We start from the raw sequence: 22,027 nt of genomic DNA on the forward strand, positions 1-22,027 counted from the left end.
TCTGTTTGTTTGTATGTTTCTTTAGAAAAATATTAAAAATTATGAATGTTATTGTCCATGCTATCAATTTACGTTTAAAATATTAAACGAGAAAAAAAACTTATAAAAGATAAACATAAAATTTATTATTGTGATTTTTGGAGAAAAAAAAAGATTAAAAAATCTTTATATGGCTTTTTTTTGTTATTAGCATACGTCCATAGGTTTATATCTAATTTTGCGATAGTATCTCCACCTTCATAAGAGAAATATACACAGAAAACTTAAATGGAGGGTCGAACTACAACCCCCCCCCCCCAGGGCTACCTCTAAAATGCCTGACTATAAGTTTTAGATGTTAGCTTTTTACGTAGTTATTTTTGTTTGTATACTAAAAATATTAAAAAAAAACACGTTTTAATATTCAATTAAGATAAATTCCTACGAAAACCAACTCTCTAAATACGTTTTAAACAATAGCTCACTTATTTTTTATTTAACTTTTTACGTTTTTACGTCCAAATAGTTCATTAATGAAACAAGGATGACAACATCCATAAAAGCGAAGCACTGAAACGGTAGAACAAACAGGCATTAACACTTGTATAGTGTCAGAACTGAATAAACATAATATAAATGTATAAGAGTCAAAGCAAAATTGTAAATAAATTTGTTGAAAAACTGCTTAATTCAGGATAATGTTTATGGACATACTTACATTTTTAGGCCTTAATTATAAAGTGGCTTCGCTTATAATAGTGTACTTTGTTGTCCCAGAAATCAACATGTTGAAAATGAACTTACGGACATTCTGGTAACGATTATAGAGTTGCTACGCTTTCTAAATTGTACCTAACTACTACAGGGATCACCATGCAAAATTTGGAATCAATAGGAAATTTCTAACTTCCTAAATTAACGAAAAAAGCTATCCGTCACGGACGGACGGACCGATCATATTTATTGATAAGCTTCGCTTTAAAAATATTTCCTCCGTGGATACAAAATTTAGAGTTCTGAGTTGGATTCCTAAACAAAATTAGGGTCGCTGCATCGCTGCCTTACCAAAATTGTTTAGTGAAAAATCTTCCAAAATCACATAAAAAATGTACAAAAATCAAATAAAATCATAGAAGGGTTATAAATATAAGATTTATTTAATATTAGTAGATTTTTTATATGATTTGGAGGATTTTTCACAAAAACAATTTTGGTGAGCCAGCGATGCAGCGATTTTAAAGAATCCACCTCTGACTTTTACAGTGAATATTCTTTTCCTAGCAATATAGCACATATAAGAACTTGTAATCTATCTCACCGAACTAATTATCATACAACTTTTTTTTATTTATACAGGGTCTTTTTTTTAATAGGACAAAAGTATTGCTTAATATAACCCCCTTGCTATTGACAGAAATTAATAATCTATATCTTAATTTCTTTGATTCGTTGAGACATTTTGTGCAAGGAAAAAATATTTAGCGATTTTCAACAAATTATGCCTTAAAAACCGATTTTTCCAAAGTATCTATTTTTTGGATCATGATCAATTTAAAGAGTGTGCAAAAATGCGTGCATTTAAAAAAAATCAAATTGCGCGGCTTGTGTTCACAGTAGAAAAATGTTACGCATACGTTAGAATTGTCATAAACTTTTTTTTGGGGGATATTTAAGAAATATTCCTGTGCTACGTATAGTTTAGGTGCTACGTGGTAAAATGTCCCAACTTACTTTAAACTTTTCAACCTTTCTCACATTTACCAACGTAGCTTCTATACTACAAATAGCATGAATTTGATACATATATTTTCAAAAACTAGAGTTTATGACAATTCTAATGGTATGCATAACAATTTTCTACTATAAACACAAGCCGCGCAATTTGATTTTTAAAAATGCACGCATTTTTGCACACTCCCCCAAAATTCACAATGTCTAAAATTTCAATCTATCTATAATACAAAGTAGCCTGATGTCTGTCCGTCTGAAGCTTAAGATCTCGTTAACCACTAAACCGATCGGATTCTACTCTTTAGGGTATATACCAATTGGTCCTGTTGTTGTTTTTAAGCTATTAGTTCGTTGTAAATTATTGTTATTTTCTAAACCAAGATTAATTCGCAAAAAAAAAAAAGATTAGTTCACCTGTTTTTGATGTTTGTCTTTCTGGCAATAAAGGATATTGTACCTGATCCCTAATTTCAGAATTGATGTAATGTTCTTGTCGTTGTTCGTTCTTGTTTAATTCATATTTAATAATTTTTATAGTTATATAAGAAAATTAAATGTATAATTACAAAACATTCTATATTCATCAAACAACAACAATAGGTATAGTTGAAAATGGAAAAGGATCTTAAGTCTACTATACAACTGACAATAGTCATTTATAATTTCGTATTATAATAGTTATTTCTCGCATTGTATTATAAACGGCTTTCCGCGGATATAGAATGTACAATTATAAGATAAAAATAAGTTTTTTCAGCCCCGAGGTGTCGAAGGCACGGGCTAAAAAACTGGTTTTAATCTCATGATTGTACATTTTTATATTCGCAGAAAGCTGGATATAATACGATGCTAGACATAGTTTTTTCGTATGGATGAGAACCGGTTCCTATCCACCGGATTTGAATGAATACGAGAAAATGTCTTACAATATTATTAAAATCCAGTAATAAAGTAGAATGATATCTGTTTGTCTATACCAAAGAATTTCACTAACCACTGAACCGATATGGTTCTCCTTTACAGGGTAGCTTCTCATAGGTCCTGGGAAGGTTTATAAATATTTTGGAGGACGGTACCAACACCGTCCCAAGAAAAATCGCCCCTTAAAAAAATAAACACCCCAAAACAAATTTTAAAAGAAAAGATAAGGTCTGAAATGGGCCTTAGGGCTAAAATTAGATGAAATTTAGGATGATAAGCTAAACCCTAAACAATTTTTTCTTGTTTATTTATTCTACAAAATTATAATAAATGTAATTAAACTAAAAATTTTAAAAGCTTTAAATTCATAATATTCCACCTAGACTTATTACTTAAATTCTCCGTAAGCTTAGTTTAATTTCTAATAACCCTTCTTATGAATTGTATAATTGAATTATGTAGTTTCTTGAATCAAGGATGTTTAGGGAATCAACTTTTATTATTTAATTGTTTTCTCGTATTCATTCGAATCCGGTGGATAGGAACCGGTTCTCATCCATACGAAAAACTATAATAGCACCGAATTAATAGAAATATAAGAATAGAAGCATATTCTGAACCCTTTTTTGTCAAATCTAAGAAGGAACATTTCTAGTAGACAAAAGTATTGTTTACTTTTGACTCAAGCTGATGTGGATTCTTAAAAATGATAGACTCGCTACTCGATAGTGAGGCAAAATCATTTTTGTGAAAAATTATCCAAAAGCACATTAAAAATCTACAAAAATTAAACAAAATCATATGTTAAAATTTTATTTAATTTTTGTAAATTTTTTTTTCGATTTTGGAGGATTTCTCACAAAAATAATTTTGCCTCACCAGCGAGTAGCCAGCCTAACTTTTTTTAAAGAATCCACCTGTTTCGAAGCTTTCAAATTTAAACGAAATTTTTGGGCAATTAATTCTGATTCCGCAAAGCTTTTTTACTAAGAAAATATACTGTTTACAGCTAACTTTTATCTATGTATGAAATGAAAAAAAAACATGCATTCGTAACAAGATGTGTACAAAATTTCAACCAATGAAAATAAATGTATGTACCGATGCGATTCTCTTATTGGCTCAATCAGACATTCCCTCTCTTTCTTAGTACCTTTATTACCGAATTATATCCAGCTTTCTACGAATATAAAAATGTGCAATCATAAGATTAAAACCAGTTTTTTTAGCCGGTGCCTTCAGCACCTCAGGGCTAAAAAACTAGTTTTAATCTTATAATTGTACATTCTATATCCGCAGAAAGCCGTTTATAATACGATGCGAGAAATAACTATTCTTGTTTTTCATTCTAAGGCCTTCATTACATAATACCTCATAAGGGACTGAGATTCTTATCAAATTTCTGTGAAGTTTTTAAAATTAAACAACTTGTTAACGGATTTATTATATTCAACTTTTAATGCGATCTTCCTGAATTCAATATTCGGAGGTTTCAATCTAATCACATGTGATACACAAACAACATTTTTTTTTAAAAATCACGTTTTTGCTTATGCTTTTTTTTATATGTTTTTAAGATTGAAGCAAAGGCTTGATAATAAGACGACATAAAAAGTTTATTTGTTTCCTTAACCCTTTAAGTATAATACCCTTTACTGCACTTGGACGTAATCGTTCTTGATAAAAAAATGCAGAATACCTTAATGCCAGAATTCTATTAATACTTATCTCAGCGTCTCTTGGCGCTTGGAAAATTAGGTGTCAATTCATTTCCGCAAAGAGAGGAAGGGGACATTTGGCTATTTATTACAATAGTCTCCAAAACGTTTTCTTATTTGTTGGCTTAACAACTTTGAGGATTTTTATTGTATTTTTATTGGTTGTTTCATTGTCTTAATACTTTAGATTTCTGCCATAACTTCACTTTCTTACAATAGCACAAATTAAACCTTTCGTTTTGCTATACTTTCATAGATTATTCACAACTATTATTTTTTATTTTCTTTTGAAGCATTATGGGGTCATGTGAAGGATACGAAGTTGCGGGTTTCGTAATATTTTCATTTCACAGTAGCTTTCTCCTGTTTCTAGGGGGGGGGGGGGGGGCTAATCCTGCGGGACCAATCACCTAACCTAAAATAACCTTTCAAAAGCTAAAATACGAAGAATCTCGCAACTTCGTTTCCTTCCCATGACCCGCATTAAGTATTGATGTAATAATATGCGGAAATGAATGCACACTGAAGATATATTTCTTGTAAACCCTGTCAGCTAAATAAAGATTTAATACTCTCTGCTCACTAAGATACCACGAACGTTAATAGAATTCGTGGTATTAATTTTTTCAATAGAAGATAAAAAAGTCGCTTTAAGTTTTGTTTCTTTCATAATTAAAGTTTAGGCTTAGAAAGATTAATATTCACAAACTGATAAAATACAAAGAGAGAAATAGAGGGGACAATGCGCTGTTTAATACACTATTCCCCAAAGTTTTACAATAACATTTTCTTATTCGTTGGCTTAACAACTTTGGGTAACATTTTTTTTTTGCTGATTAAGTTGAGTGTTCGAACGCTTCAACCATTAATTTTAATCTACAAAAGGGGTAATTTTATTTATTATCATTTGGGATGTACATCAATTCTGCGAAGCTAAATTGTAATTCACTCTATCCGTAACCCTATATACTATATAGGCTGTTTTTTGGCGCGAAGATCACCCTGTTTACAACTTCCTTCGTCCGTCGGTCATGCGACAAGAGACACTTATTATATATTTCTGTAAAGTTTTCTTTATTTCCTTGATAACTCACTTTGTGTATTTGTTAATCCATGATTATACTGTGCTTCGCTTTTTATAAATGTTGTCATCGTAGTTAAAATAGATATGTACATATGTTAGTGCAGTATTGGTTTTATGCTATATTCCAGGGTGATATATGAAACCTTATTTATTTGCGTAGTAGCCTTTTATAACAGCATGCCATTAATATATCAAAACTAAGAAACCTCTTTTCATTAATTTTGCTGTTTTATGGTCTTAACTAACAAACGCCTACGATAACTACATTCTAGTTTTTCATTAATCCAAAAAAACATTATCTTTTTTATAAATATATATTTCTTTATTAAAAGCGGTTATGTATGATTTTTTACACTAAATGATACGATTTTCATGTTTTTAAAAGTTTCTTCATATTTTATGTTTAATTTTTTTTCATATTCATAGTAATATAGATTTAACAAAAATGAATTTTTCAGCAGTGTTAATTTCTAATATCACATAAGTTAAGAACTAATATAACATGATTAAGACACGCATATTGTGTTCTATGTTCTATAAAGTTTGTTTCCCTGACTCTGTAACTAAGAATTGTCACTGTTTTGGGTGATATTTTTGTTTTTTAATCCATTTATTTTTTAACCCTTTATAAGACCTATTTCTTGCTTCCCTTTTTTCTATTATTTAGCCCTTCATTCTTAATTGATTCAGACCCTTTTTGTAACCATAAAATTTTACAAATACTGGGTTGTTAGCTATTTCATATAATCTAAGATTATATTAATTATTTTGTAATAAAAATATATTTATTCATATTTCAACTTTTAATGTTATGACCATATGCGTCCTTATTAAAGTAACGAAGCAACTCTTTATGTTCTATCCATTTGCAACATGCAGGGATCTTAAGTGATAAGACCATAGAAGATAAATTGATGAACCACACTGAAGGTTTATACATTCCAAACAAAATTTAATAAATTTAGTAAAAGTGAGTAGTACATCAAAGTAATAATTTTCTGCATCAAAATAAATTCATGTTATTTTTTTCCATTAATGTAACGCTACTTAAAACATTATCATCCTTGGTCGAAAACAAATACAAAAACATCAATATTAAGCGCAGCATTTTAAGGATTGTAATTTTACTGCTGTTAAATACTAGCAGCAAAAAAAAACACATAGTATTAGAAATTACTGACTATTTTCGAATTGAATATTGTAATAAATTTTTGTAAATAAATAAATGTACAAAACAGACCTATAGTTGTAAAGTAGTTGCTGTAACAATTTAAATAACAATTTATTATAAAAAGCTCTTTTCAACGAATTTCTAACCAGACTTCAAATTTGTATCTTGATCTAAGTTCTTGCAACCTAAAATTAGAAAAAAGTTACATAAAAATATAATGAAGATTTAATAATTAAAATCCTTAAAATATTCGTACACCAAAGAGTATAGAAGGGATTGGGTCGTCTTAGAAAACTCCAATTTAAAAAATGGGGTATAGTCCCTTTCGTAACATCACACCTTATGGAGCGATTCTTCTTATTTTTCACAGTAGCTTTTCTCCTATTTCTAGCCCTGCGAGGGGCTCTAACCCAGCGGGGCCAATTACCTAACCGTGTGGGGCAATCACCTAACCCAATATAACCTAACCTAACCTATAAAAAGCCATTTTAAGAATACGACGAATCGCCTCTTATGGGGCGATGTTACGAAAGGGACTATTCCCAAAAAATGTCAAGGGCGATTTCAATAATGTGTTATAGATCATCTTTAAAATATATAAAAACCTTACCAGGACCATAAATACTTTTTTTTCTGAATTATTTTGATGTGATTAAAAGTTTTAAAAAAGGATGTAGAAATTTTAAACTTTTCATGGTAATTATAAATTTTAAGAACAGAGATAAAAAATATAAAAAAAGTTTAATTTGTAATTAACTTATAATGAATACTTTGTCATTTTCAGACAACGCAAACTTTTTAAAAAATCGGGAATAGTCCCTTTCGTAACATCGCTCCATTAGGGGCGATTCGTCGTATTTTTAAAATGGCTTGTTATAGGTTATTTTAGGTTAGGTTAGGTTAGATTGGGTTAGGTGATTGTCCCACAGGGTTAGGTAATCGGCCCCGCAGGGTTAGAGCCCCCCACAGGGGCTAGAAATAGGAGAAAAGCTACTGTGAAAAATACGTAGAATCGCCCCATATGGTGCGATGTTACGAAAGGGACTATACCCAAAAATTCTTATATTTTTTGGGTCAAATATCCTTTTTTGTTCTAAAAAATATTTGTCCGTGGTTTGAATTAAAATTTTTAAAAGGGATTAAAATTAAATTTTTCAGAAATCAATTTGTTAATGAAAGTTAAGTATAGCAGCTAATCTATAATTAGTCAGTTCATTCGTCCACCTGCAATTCACAGTGCTAGTTTTAATTAATTGTCTGCATGTTATGTACTGGTGGCTACGCCTTTAGAGGCTTCACATAGGCACACATCTAGATAGAAAGACAGACATTCTGTTACTTTAATAAAAAATGGACCAATACTACTCACATGCTTTTAACTCCTACAACCATTTTCAATATCTTAGCTACGAATCTGCGTAGCTAGCTGCAGTTGCAACCTTGTCATAGTCAGTAGCTCTTGCCAGAACAGCCGTATGTACGTACACATATCAAGTTATAGAGAAGCTGCACATATAACAGTTCTTACAATTTTCCCAGGCATCCTTGTACCACTCCGGGCAATAGTCTAGGTCATACCCGTACCAAACTAGTTATAGAGAAGCTGCCCTAATGACATCACTTACTATTTTCCCAGGCATCCTTGTACCACTCCGGGCAATAGTCTAGGTCATACCCGTACCAAACTAGTTATAGAGAAGCTGCACTTATGACAGCACTTACTATTTCCCCAGGCATCCTTGTACCACTCCGGGCAATAGTCTAGGTCATACCCGTACCAAACTAGTTATAGAGAAGCTGTGCTTATTACAGTACTTACTATTTTCCCAGGCATTCTTGTACCACTCCGGGCAATAGTCTAGGTCATACCCGTACCAAACTAGTTATAGAGTTGCTGCACTTATGGCAGTACTTACTATTTTCCCAGGCATCCTTGTACCACTCCGGGCAATAGTCTAGGTCATACCCGTACCAAACCAACAGCTCCTCGTCTCTGAATATAAATGTTCTTGTTAAAACAAAGTTTATTAGAATTAGAGGATTCCTGTAACAATAACGATTTATTTTTTAAATCAACCTCATAATCATTGCCAAAAAGTCATTAGTAAATTTTGAAATTTCTTATATATTTACCTACAACGTTCAATATAATATTTATTAATGTTAATTCTGTATAATTGTTAAGTCTTGATAATATAAAGTTTACATTATAAAAATTATTACTAAAATAAAAAACTTACTTTTTAACATCTTGTCGAGTTACAAGACATGGTACTAGTCCCCATCTGAATTAAAAATAATAATATTAACAGCCTTCCCTGAAAATCAATTGAGTAATCCTTACAGACTTAAAATAGATAGGAAGCATATCTGTCTGTGTGTTTTCAACAAAAGATCTCACTGACCGCTGTATCGATAAGGTTCATTTATTATATATCTAATAAATTTGAGGTTTAGGGTATAGCTTAGGACGATATGTATAAAAAAGATTGAATACGTTTTTCTTCATCCATAACAAATGTTAATTAATAAAAATCAGCACATCCTTTATGAAATTTCTGGGGAATGGGTGAGAGAAGGAGTCAGTAAGGGAATTGGAAAGTTTCATAGATGTATGCTACTCATTTGAGCAATACAAGTCATTTATGTTCAACACAAAAATCATATACACTAAAGTCTTAGGGAAATAGCAATTGAGAGAGTGAGTCTGTCAGCGAGGGAACAAGTATAAAAATACCATACAACTAAAAATGGTAGATGGTATTTAGCTTAGAAATTTTACTAGTGGTTGCGCCCTTACTCTCTACTTTATATTATAGGAAATAATTGTTTTGTATAGATAGTGCATAATGACATCAAAATGCATTACAGACAAACATACAGACAATTCAGAATTTTTAATGTCTTTGAGTTTAAATCCCAATAATTGGTTGTTTTTTTCCAAAAAAAAGTAAAGATGTAGAAAGAAAAAAACACTCGTTAACTTTATTTTTCATATCAAATTGATTTTTGGTAGGAGATAAAAATAAAAATGATCTTATTATTATTATATAAAAAATCATGCATTAAAAGCTCTGTAAAGTTAAGAAAATAAATTAATATAAAAATTTCCAAGATTTTTTAGAAATCTTCAAAAATTTGAAAATTTGTATTTTTAAAAGTATCAAATACCATTCTAAAGTCAAGCTGATTAAAATACGAATATATAGGTCTCAGGGATATAAAAGGATAAGACATTGTCCGATAATATAATGTATATTGTATAATATCCCCAAATGATGCTACACAAAATTGCCCCTTGTGTATATAAAAATTAAGGGTTGAAACGGCTTATCTTAATGAACCAACAAATTAAAATTTAATAAAAATATCCATAGTTGTTAAGCCAATGAATAACGTCATTATAAAACTTTGGGGACTAGTGTAATAAACAGCCTAATGTACCTCCCTCACTGCGAAGGAATAGATTTTTAAGTAACTTTAATGGCTGATCATGAAAAAGCAGCTGGCCCGACTACATAAAAAAATAATAATGCTTACGGCTAGAGAAAAAGCGCGAAAAATTCTACTTTTAGAATATTTGCTTATACATACTTTAAGAAGTCGTTCAAGAAGCAGTCTGACCAAAAAATATAACAATGCTAGTAATTTCAGACATCCATTCTTCATAGCAGCTGTGCAATGTATTTTCATAACTTTCTTCTAGATGGACCGACTAACAGACATAATATAAATAAAGAGTAGCTACACTAATAAATATTTTTGATGGATATAATAAATTAGATTAGTTAGATGACGTAAATTGTCTGGCATTTTTTGATAATCTTATTCTTATTGTTTATATAAATCAATCACTACTTAGTTCCAAACACTAAGAAACAATGGCTAAATACGCCTATGTACACACACACCCACACACAAAACACAAAAACACACACACACATACACACACAAACACACACACACTTACACACACACACACTCACACACAAACACACACACATATATACACACACACACACACAAACACACACACTCACACACAAACACACACACACATACATCACATACATAGACACAGACACACAAACACACTCACATACAACACACATACAAAACACACACACACATACAACACACACATACTTACACACACATAAACACACTTACACACACACACACATACACAAACACACACACACACATACAACACACACATACTTACACACACACACACACCATCCTAATTGTTTCATGAATCATCACTAGCCTCTAAAATAATTGCTAAAAAGGCGGTTTGGAAAAATTACTTTTTGTTTTAATAAAAGTAAGCAAGTTCCGATTGGTGTGGATGGAGCTTTTTCTCGGGCCCCATCTCTTAGTGGAGGTGACTTAAAATAGCCTAAAACCTTTAAAAGACTAAACTAAACATTTTGGGAAAGTTATGTCCAGCAGTTTTCTTCAAAAAATAATGAAAAGAAAAAGTTAAGTAGGATATAGGGGATGGTCATATTTTGGGGGATGATGCCGCTACTATTCCCCCCAAAAAGTTATAAACCCCACCTAAAACTATAAGAAGCTTCTTTGTATAAAGGAACAATACGGTTAGAGAGATCCTTCTTTACACACACGCAGACAGAGACAGACAAACCTATAGACATCCGGTTCTTTACATATGGATATGCCACTTGGTTTTGGTACTTTACACACAAAAAACAGATGCCTATTCAACAAAGCTATTCATAGAGAAGGATTTTGTTAAGAAATTATCGAACGTACAAGCTCCAAGTAATGAGTTGCTATGCTCCAAAGAATAACCTACCTTGGATGAATAATTTCTGAAAATTCACAATTGGGTAGAAAACTGTGGTTGGTTTTATGGGCCAGGCTAGCGCACCAGTTTCTTATGTCCTAAAAATGATTACAATTTAGTTTTATGGACCAGGTTGACTTACTAGTTTCTTATGTTCTAGAAATTATTTACAATTTAGTTTTATGGGCCAGGCTAGCGCACCAGTTTCTTATGCTCTAAAAATTATTTACAATTTAGTTATATGGGCCAGGCTAGCGCTGCAGTTTCTTATGTCCTAAAAATTATTTATAAATTAGTTTTCTGGACCAGGCTAGCACACCAGTTTCTTATGTCCTAAAACATATCATAATCTACTTTTTTGGCCAGGCTAGCACACCAGTTTCTTTTGACCTAAACATTATTTACAATTTAACAAGGATGACAAATGACAAAATCCATAAATGCGAATCAAAGCATATCAGACAGTAGTAGGGCATTCACTTTGAATTAAATCTATCGCAAAATTGCTTAATGGTGCCATCCTCTCAAAAATAGCTTCAAACCTTCCCCGACTTATGAGATGCTGCATTGTAAAGGAGAACATTATCGGTTCATCGGTTAGAAATAACCTACGGTACAGACAGACAGTCACACACACATACATGATGTTAGTTTTATAAAAGGATTTATATTGATATAATAAATGCAATTTTGACATTGTATTTTAGCAAACTAAAGGGTGTTGAAAAAAACCAATCGCTCCACTTTTTTCTATATAAAACTTACCATAATGTTTATAGTTTTTGATGGTGCATGTGTGGTATCCGCCGAGGATAAATGGCAGACACCGGAGTTCAATTAGATTACGGCAGTGTGACAGACGTGGACACCTTACTATAGAGAAGCTACGCTTCTCTAGCTTTCACTAGATAATGATCAACATCTATTTCAGTTGTCACTTTATTGAAGGTTTAAAAGATACTGAAGCTATATACAACAAACAATAATTACATGGATAGGAATAAATAATCATAACATAAAAGCATAAATAATACATATACAATGGTCAGTTTGGGCAATAATGATCCCCCATCCCTGAAAAGGGTGGGGGAGAATTAAGAATACAGTTAACCATAATAAACATGACAGATTCAATCATTAATTCTAAGCGTAGGGAGGGGGTCACTAGACCCCTTCCCCAGGACTCGGGGGAGGGCCATTGACCCTCCACCGAACCCCAGATCAGGGGTGCCATAGGTATGGCTCACGGTTGCCGAATACCACAACTCTCCCCTCGGAAGGCTGGGAGGTGGTTTCCCTACCAGACTTCCGACAGTGGTTGAGGCCTTCGGTCCGCTCCTTAGGGCTAAAATATATACAAACGATAATGATTCAATGGAATCCTAGTGGTGAGTATCTTCTTAGGGTTGATGGGCTCCCAATGTGGGATAGAAGGCAGAGGCTGGCTTGGATTGGACACGTTGGTCAGCGCCGGCAGGTATCAGGTTTGCTGGTGGCACAGTTGTTGCTGGAACAGTCAGCAGTGGGGCCTGCTGGTTGTTGTTGGCAGCGGCTGGGGCACTGGCTGCCAGGTTGATCGTCTGAGCAGCGGCCTGTCCTCCTGAGGGGCCGCGGGGTCTGCCAGAGGGCGGTCCTGGCCTACCTGGGCGGTCATGCCCGCTGTCAGTTGATTTCATAGACACCATTTCCTCGGCTGCTTCCCTGCCGATGGGAATGGCATCCCAGTCCACTGAAAAGTCCCGGGACTTGGCATGGTTGAGCCTGGCTCTAGCCAGCGCTTTCCTATATAAAGCTGGATGGTACAGGAACACTTGTGATATCGCATTCAGGGCTGCTCAGACTCCTCCTTGTGCTGCTGCCAGGGAAATGATGGTTAGGTCCCCCAGCAGTTTGAGGATCAACAACAGCAAACACAGTATGGCTGCGCCATCTCCCCACTCGTGGATGGCTTGTCTAAATCCAGCCCAGACATCCAGGGCTGCCTCTCCTTCCTCCGCCAGTCGGTTAATGTTGTAGGACACTATCCCATGGTCTCCTGTGGCCGAACAGCTGCCTTGCTGAACGCAGGAGCCATAGGATAGGCCGGTCAGCATGGCACTCTTGTATGCTGGGAACGCCAGCAGTTGTTGCCAGTCGTTCAACTCAGCCTGCGAATACAAGCCACCTGAACTGAAGTCATCTAAGGGTTCTGTCAACAACTGTTTAGGCGTATCCAGCGGGGGTGGCCTCTTCTTGGGAGCGGGGGTTAACTCTATCCAGCCTTCCTCCGCGTGCACAGTCAGGGGGTAGGTGGAGGAGCAGGGAATCTTGGTGGCGTGTTCACTGTATACCCGTGTCACAGCGTCTACAAAACCTGTGGGCTCTACTGGCTCTTTGTCCCAACACTCCTTGTGTTCGCGGACAACGTACTTGTGACGTTGGCAGGTCAGCTGCAGCAGGATGTCTCCCCTCAGTACCGAGAACGTGCTCCCCTGGACACGCACCGGGTGGGCCGGGTCTAGTTGCTGGAGCTTCCAGCAGTTGGCCGCTACTTCTTCTGCTGCGGTGCTTTTCATGCGCGTTTCCAGGGTAAACCCAATATAACCTGCATGTATCTGTGCTTGAAGGGGAACGTCAACATCCCTGGCCAACACTCTGGGCAGCGCAGCCGCGGCTGGGTCAGCTGCCACGAACAACGCTGGATGGTTTGTGGCATGGGCCTCGAAGTCGCAGTTCACAATCGAGGTGGGGTTGGTCATGTTGATGAAAAACTGGGCCTGATGGTCAACCAGATATGCATCCATCACCAGGCTGGGCTGGAGGCTGCGGATCAGCCTCAAGGGGCAATCTCTTCCCAGGTGGTCCCACACGTAGGTTGCTTCCCCAGTGATGCAGGACAGCTCAGAATGGGGACACTCTAGGGTCAGGTGGTCAGACTGGGACTCCACCCGTCCATCCTCCACCACATAGGTCTCCTCCTTGACCAGCAGCCGTCGCTCCTGGAGCACTAATTCCTTGCGGTATAGCTGGCCCTCGAAGTGGACGTCCTCCCCCTCACAACCTACCCCCTCGGGGCTGTTGACGAGGGCGCCCACCATGTCGATGGTGAAGAACAGGGGATGGTTCAGCTGGAACGTCAGTGGCTGGGTCTTGCCTGGTAGCGTGTAGACTCGGTTCCTGGCCAGGTCTCGGCACGCTTCTGGGTCTATCTTGGTTGGCCTCATGAGGGTGGGGACCGAGGTCACCTTGAGGTGACCCCATACCCCACACCTGAATGTCCACTGGGACACGGTGAGCTGACAACTGTACCCAGTGGTTTCCCTCACCTTGACTTGCTGCAGGACGTGTACTTCATGGCCAAGGGGCACCTCCTGGTGTAGGGGCTCCGTGTTACACATCTTTTCTTTATTGTAAGACGTGACATGGGTGGGGTTGGCACAGTCCCACCCCACCAGGACGTAGCTGGTTGTAGGCCACACGGCTGCCAGCAGGAGGCCCCACAGGACCATCCACCAATGGGAGAGGCTTCCAGGCAACCATCTTCCTCGTACACGCGGCTGGGGATCTTCAGCTCTGGTCACGGCTGCTTCTTGGGACTGGACACGGCTGGGCTGCTCCTGGCTAGATACAAGTTTCCATTGAGCGTTATCTGTATGCGGCCGAGGCACCCCGATACCCTCCCCAATGACAGACTGGCAAGCGACTGGCACTTGCCTGGGTGTCGGCTCCCCTAGCCCTAAGTGCTCCCTTCCCTTGTCCAAAGCATGCCCAGTGGCATGGGGCTGAAGTGCATGTGGCACAGGCTCGCCCTTACTCACTTCCCTCCCCTGCCCTAGGAACTCAGGTGCATGTGGCACAGGCAAGTCCTTATTTTCCCAAATTTCAATCTCCCCAGCCTCTGGTGCAGGGGGCACAGGCAAGGCTGGGTTTTTACAATATCTTGGATACAACACATTTAACAAATTCAACTTATCCTGATGTTGAGCAGCTGGGTTCCCTTGGCTGGCATGTAGCTGGGCTCTCCCTGCAGGCTGGTGGCGCTGGCTGACTGGGGGTGACGGGTGTCACCCCTTCCTCTGGGACCGCTGGCTCGTTCCAGGACTCAGGTCTCTCGGTGGCGGCGACGGTTGTCGCCCCAGACATCAGGTTGGAGGCTGGCTCGTTCCAGGATCCAGGTATCTCGGTGGCGGCGACGGTTGTCGCCCCAGGCACCAGGTGGGAGGCGCTGGATAGCACCCCCCCATCATCCCAGGTGGCGACGCCGGGTGGCGTCCCATACATCGATGCAGAGGTGCTGGCTAGCACCTCCTGCCTCTCTCGTTCGGCGGCTGCCAGGACCTCCCCATACACCGTCTCAGGGACGCTGGGCAGCGCCCCTCCACTCTTGCTGGGTAGGCTCAGTCGGGCAGGTTCCATCATGTTGAGGCTAAAAGGCTGGGGCCTCAGCACCTCTGGCTCGGCTATGTTGTTGGGCTGTATCAGCTCTGGCCCCAGATGGTTAAGACTGAAGCCTAGGCCAACCCGGTTGGGTTCAGCCGCGCCGCCCAGTACGTTGATCCTAGCTGGGACAGTCCCAAACTGTGGCATCCCATCGGCTCGGTCCGCAGCTCTGGGGGCGGCTGCTTGCTGTGGTGGTGCTGGGGGCGCGCTCCCTTCCATGTGGGCCACTCTGCTGGGCTTCCCTGGAGGGGCACCCTTGTCGGCGGTGCGCCTGCGGCTGGCTACCTGGGCCCAGTCAGCTCTACAATCGGCCGCCGTGTGACCGTCATAGTGGCAACGCTCACACTTGGCAGAACGGTCACGGCGTGGCTGGGTGCGTCTCTCCTCTAGGCTAACTTCCACAGGCGTTGGGCAGTCTCGAGCTCGGTGGCCTCTCCCCTGGCAGCGGTAGCAGCGGCCTGGAACCTTGTCATCTGGAGCGACCTTCCCCATCTGGTGGAGACCCGGAGCCAAGGAGCCAATCTCCATTGGCTCCGACTCGTCATATTGGGGCAACTGGATGCAGGCAGATCCAGTCAGCCCGTCGGTCGAGTCCACTAAGCACACACCTTCCTTCAGCTGCTTAGTAACCATGGTCACGGTGAACATGGCCTTACGAGTGTACTCAGGTACACTCGTAATTTCATGGTTCATCATGAGGCGTTTTACATTGGCATTACGAATTCCACGATTTAATTCGTCCACCAACAACTCAAGATCCTCATGGTTGTAGGCGTCCCTATACAAGGCGCACTTAGTTGATATGTACGCTTGTATAGGTTCTGTCGAGTGTTGCTTGTAATCCCTAAACGCTTGTTTAAGCGTTTGGGATTCAAAAGCAGGGCGAAATAGCAATTCACACTCGGTCTTGACCTGTTCGTAGGTCAAGGCTTGGCCTGCCTCGCCAAACAGATGGGACGCCATTTCCGCCGCTTGCCCTACCAGTGACAGTAGTAGGGCGTTGCGGCGGTTGAGGGAATCATGAGGTGGCACGCGGTAAGCCGCCCATGACATCTCGAGTCTGCGGATATGTGCCGACCAGGATTGCTTGGGCGGCCCTCTAAACTCCGGCAGATTGCTCAGCATCAGCTTGCGGTACTCGGCTGGGGCCGGCTGAGGGTCATCCTGGAGCCATCCTGGGGCTTGGTCACCTCCTGGGGCTTGATGCTGGTCCATTTGGTCAACGGTGCAACGGCGGGCACAAAGTTATACAGTACAAAAATGAATGGTTTGTCACTTGAGGCTTCCTAGCCTAACAGCCAACACTGTTTGTATCACTAGGTTGGGAGTTTAGTTGCAAAGATATAACTTAGCTGTACTTATCACTAGTTAGGTGTTGAGGTTGTAGGGTAGGCTGGTAGAGGTAGATAGATGTTGAGGGTCTGAACTGCTGTCAGGAACTGATTGGGTTTTCCTTTATCACACTAGAGCTAGAAGGAAAGAAACTTGCAATTCTTTATTTGCTAAAAATACCCCTGTTAAATGCTATGGAGTAGCTCCGCTCCGGTGTGAGTGTGTGTGTGTGTGTGTGCGTGGAATCTCCTGTCCTTGTAACGCGCGTCCGCGCCGTCAAATCCGCGCACACGGGGAAAACGCGCTCTCACCCCTCAACTCGCTCTCTCATTGGTCCGCTTCGTCCGTTGGATTTATGATATTTTCCGCACTCTGTTGCGCTACCCGTGAATGGCGCTCTGTGTGTCCGATCGCTGGCCCCACACTACAGACGGACTTAGTCTAGTGTGGGTAGGAAGGGGGAAGCGCGTGAGGGGACGGGGGTAACTCCGTCCGTTCCCCCTGTGAGGGAGGGGGGTAACTGTGTGCTGGTGTAATAGGGCCTTTTCTTCTTAATCCTAGGCTTATCTATTATATCACCCTGATTGTATTTGCCTTCAATGGAGAGGGGCTCCTCCCTTTCCCTTGGAATAAGGGGTGTACTGTTGTTGTGCTGTGGGCTTGAGATGTTTTGATTGTATATCAGGGTCTTTATTATATTACATCTAGCTTCTATTTTTGTCCTTATCACAATTGCATAACAGATTTGTTTACCAACTCTGTTCTATTTTTAGCGGTTATCACAATACACAATAATCCAAGCCTGTTCTATTCTTAGATTTATCACAACACAACAATTTGTTTGCCAAGCTTTGCTCATAAATCTATTGTTTGGCCATAACACCAGGGTGGTAATCCCTGCAATGTAACATAATATCTGTTTTTCTAGATGGGTGGCTGCGTTGTAGCTTCTCAGGATACTCGGAGTTGACGTAGTTTTTCTCTGTTCTGGTGCACTACACTCGTATGTTAGCTCGCAGCTTGCAGCTATGTGGCATGTTTCAGCCTATCGGCGGCAGGGAATGTCCCGTCCTGCTAGCGCCGCTGATCCAAATCCGGCTGATGGCGGCAGGGAATGTCCCGTCCTGCTAGCGCCACTGGTTCGGATCCTGCTATTTCTTGCAGTAAAGTTGGCCTATTTCCAGCCGTTTACACTTATTTGGCTTGTTTCAGCCGGTCCGCAGGCCTGTTTCAGCCCTTTTGGCGCTCAATTCTCCGTTAGATATCAGCGCTGCTCGCGGTTATTCGTCAAATTTCGCTGTCTCGCTTCCACAACTGCCGGATGCAGAGTTAAACTTTGCTGTCCAGGGTGGGTAATTCAGGTTGCTTGCGTCAGTTTTGCCAGATTCACTGCTGGGAGTACCTTAGCCTCAGATGCGCGTCTGCTCTACACTTGTGGTTCGCCGTAATCTCACACAGCTGTCACCAAAGTTGTGGTATCCGCCGAGGATAAATGGCAGACACCGGAGTTCAATTAGATTACGGCAGTGTGACAGACGTGGACACCTTACTATAGAGAAGCTACGCTTCTCTAGCTTTCACTAGATAATGATCAACATCTATTTCAGTTGTCACTTTATTGAAGGTTTAAAAGATACTGAAGCTATATACAACAAACAATAATTACATGGATAGGAATAAATAATCATAACATAAAAGCATAAATAATACATATACAATGGTCAGTTTGGGCAATAATGATCCCCCATCCCTGAAAAGGGTGGGGGAGAATTAAGAATACAGTTAACCATAATAAACATGACAGATTCAATCATTAATTCTAAGCGTAGGGAGGGGGTCACTAGACCCCTTCCCCAGGACTCGGGGGAGGGCCATTGACCCTCCACCGAACCCCAGATCAGGGGTGCCATAGGTATGGCTCACGGTTGCCGAATACCACACATGTAAAGACCTTTCTATAGACACATTAACCAGGTTTTATAACACAATCATAGCCAATTTGGCATCAAAAAGAAAGACCTGGCAAACATCAAGAATCAAAATCAGACTTAGCCGTCATGTCTCAATGTTTGACGGGTGCCATATTTGATGCCAACTCGGTACAAGATTGAGTTGGAAATTTGGTTAAGTTGTCTATAGAAATATCTTTACATGCTCCATCAAAAAACTAAAATCATTATGGGTCTATATCCAAGATTTTAAGTACTTAAATAAGGTTAAAATTGTGATCGATTGGTTTTTTTTAACACCTTTATGCTCTTTGCCAAAAGTTGTGGAAAGTACCAAACTTTTATAATATTTCTAAGAAAATTAATTTCAATGTTTTTGACACTTTGATCAAATTCTTTTCAACCTCAGATAAACTTAATTTCACTATTAAAATATGAATTTAACATTTTAAAAGCAAAGCTTTTCTTTTCGATTAATTCCGGTCCATCCGTCCATAATGGATGATTATAATTGTTAATTCAGGCATATTATAATTGTCCTATCAATTTAAAACCTGGCACGAATGTGTGTTTTTTGGTTTTATTTTTTATAAATGTTGTCATCCTTACTTATCTAGTTTAAGTATTTTAGAAGAGCTACATTCCCCTTTTTGTACCCTTCTGGTCAATTGCTGTGCACGCCACTGGTCCTCTACCTTGCTAGGGTTTTTCTTGGTATTTTATTATTGTTTTTGTTGACATAAAAAAAGAATGAACGAAGTACGCAAAAGGGTAAAGGGCTGTTTAACCCCCATAAATTTTTAAAAATAAATTAGTATACTTCACCCTCATTTTACTTCCCCCCCCCCCCCTCCAAATGAAAAAGTACAGGGAGGGAGGGGACAGGCTATTTACGTTTTCTTATTCGTTAGCTTAACAACTATGGGGACGTTTTATCGAAATTTGATTGGTTGGTTCATTAAGTTGAGTAAACAAACGTTTCAACCACTAATTGTAATCTGCAGAGGAGTTAATTATGTGTCATTATTGCGGATGTAAATCTATTGATCAGCCATTGTCTTATCCGTTTAGATTCCTAGTCTTACCTGATATTTGGGAAGAATATCAATGACTCCTTTCTTGTTTGTGGGATCAAATATCTTATATGCGTTCTCCTGTTAACAAATAGTTAATTCAACATATTATTTTTTGCTTAATTAGCTGATTTGGTTTTTAATAAAAAATATAAGCTACTTGTAATAGTCCTAAACTAAATTAGAGATGTTTCAATAGAGTAAATTCTTCAGCTTATACCAACAATGAAATTAATTCGAAAAAAACCTATACTTGTTTTTCAGCTGTCGTTGGGGGGGCAACACATCGTAAAATTGACGACCTCGCCATTTGCCCCCCAAATATTATTTCAGATTTTTTTCGCTTGTTGGTTATACCTATTCCTCTAAATTCTTAATTGTTGCTAAATAATGTAAAATGCATGTACTTATTTATTTCAGTTAAGTAAGAAATAATCATGAAACAATGATGAAAACATCCATAAGAAGCGTAAATGTAAATTCTCAAAAATGAATCAGATGTCTAGTGTCTAACTACAATAGCATTGGAGAAAACCATCATTTTGATAAAAAAAAAGATCCTGATAGACAAACGGACATTGTAAATTATACTACTTTGAAACTAAGAGTGGTTTCTTGAATAATCTTTTATTGTGGAAAGTCGGATTTAAAATTAATTTGTTTAAATCTAGTTTTATAATAAACTTAACAAGGATGACAACATCCACAATTAGCGAAGCGAAGTACAATTTGCCATCATAATGCCTTGAAAGACTATAGGGGCCTTTGTTGGATCTTTGATTGGTTCTACAACATAAAAATGTCTAACCTTTCATCCAATAATTGAAAATTTTAAAAATACTCCCAGAGGTTATTTTTCTATCTATCAGTCTGTCTGTCTGTTTGTCTGTCTGGCACTAAATGATTAACTAATTCCTGTAACTGCCAAGTGGTTGCGCTGTCCGCTGGTTTCTGCCTCCGGATTCCATTATAGAAAGCTGCAACTGTATTGATTTTAAGGTCTCTAAAATGTAAAATATTATTAATAGATTTTTAATAATATTTAAACTAAAATGAAACCGGCCAAATAAGATATGTCCTATTGAAATCAAATGAAAGTTAGAGCATTACAGACAGGCTGAAAGACCTTTATATTTTACGTACAATCAATTGTATACGACATATTGAGAAAATTAAATCCTATCCTATTATATAAAGTAGTAAGCGTTTTTTGTCTGTCCCGAAGGATCTTGCTAACCGCTGAACCGATAGCGTTTTCCTTTATAGTGAAGCTTCTCATAGGTCCTGGGAAGGTTTTAAACTATTTTTGGGGAGGGTGTCTTCATCCCCCTTCCCCCGAAAACTACTTTTTTTTTACATTTTTGAAACTCAAATTTAAAATGGGATGAGGTCGACTTTCATCCCTCCTACCTTAAGTGCCCCTAGAGGCTTCTAGGGGCGTAGCCGCTAGACAACATAAAGCAGCCACGAAAAATTCTCTAAAAGTAAATGACAGACAGATGGACAGATTGAGATTTTACAACTAAAAATATATTATCACAATGTTTTCTTTAAAACATATTGTTTGTCTTCACCTTATTGAACAATGGCGTGCTTTTCCAGATTATTTATATACCTGGCAGCAAACAGTCCCTCACACATGTGACTGGAGTTCCAGGTCATTTATATATCTGGAAGCAAAGAGTTCCTCACATGTGCCTGGTGTTCCAGATTATTTATATACCTGGCAGCAAACAGTCCTTCACATGTGCCTGGTGTTCCAGATTATTTATATACCTGGCAGCAAACAGTCCTTCACACATGTACCTGGAGTTTCAGATTATTTATATACCTGGCA

General features: G+C 38.6%; 1 protein-coding gene across 2 annotated transcripts in view; it reads right to left on the reverse strand.

Annotated features, from left to right (window-relative positions):
- Positions 1–5,739: 5,739 nt before the first annotated feature.
- Positions 5,740–22,027, reverse strand: part of LOC145303852 (histone-lysine N-methyltransferase SETD7-like) — a 70,990-nt gene continuing 54,702 nt past the window's right edge. Inside the window, exons 18-23 of one of the 2 annotated variants that reach the window (XM_080145504.1) lie at positions 21,112–21,193; positions 20,203–20,271; positions 11,427–11,515; positions 8,845–8,889; positions 8,521–8,597; positions 5,740–6,789 (exon numbers count right to left, since the gene is read on the reverse strand). In XM_080145504.1, the coding sequence (XP_080001630.1) occupies positions 6,746–6,789; positions 8,521–8,597; positions 8,845–8,889; positions 11,427–11,515; positions 20,203–20,271; positions 21,112–21,193 (406 nt within the window). In that variant the 3' untranslated portion in view covers positions 5,740–6,745. Of the gene's footprint in view, positions 6,790–8,520; positions 8,598–8,844; positions 8,890–11,426; positions 11,516–20,202; positions 20,272–21,103; positions 21,194–22,027 lie in introns of both variants that reach the window. The other variant, XM_080145503.1, reaches the window with a different exon arrangement.

Source organism: Acartia tonsa, chromosome 13 (assembly GCF_053477335.1).
Source record: "Acartia tonsa isolate MP-2025a chromosome 13, ASM5347733v1, whole genome shotgun sequence".
Taxonomy (NCBI): domain Eukaryota; kingdom Metazoa; phylum Arthropoda; class Copepoda; order Calanoida; family Acartiidae; genus Acartia; species Acartia tonsa.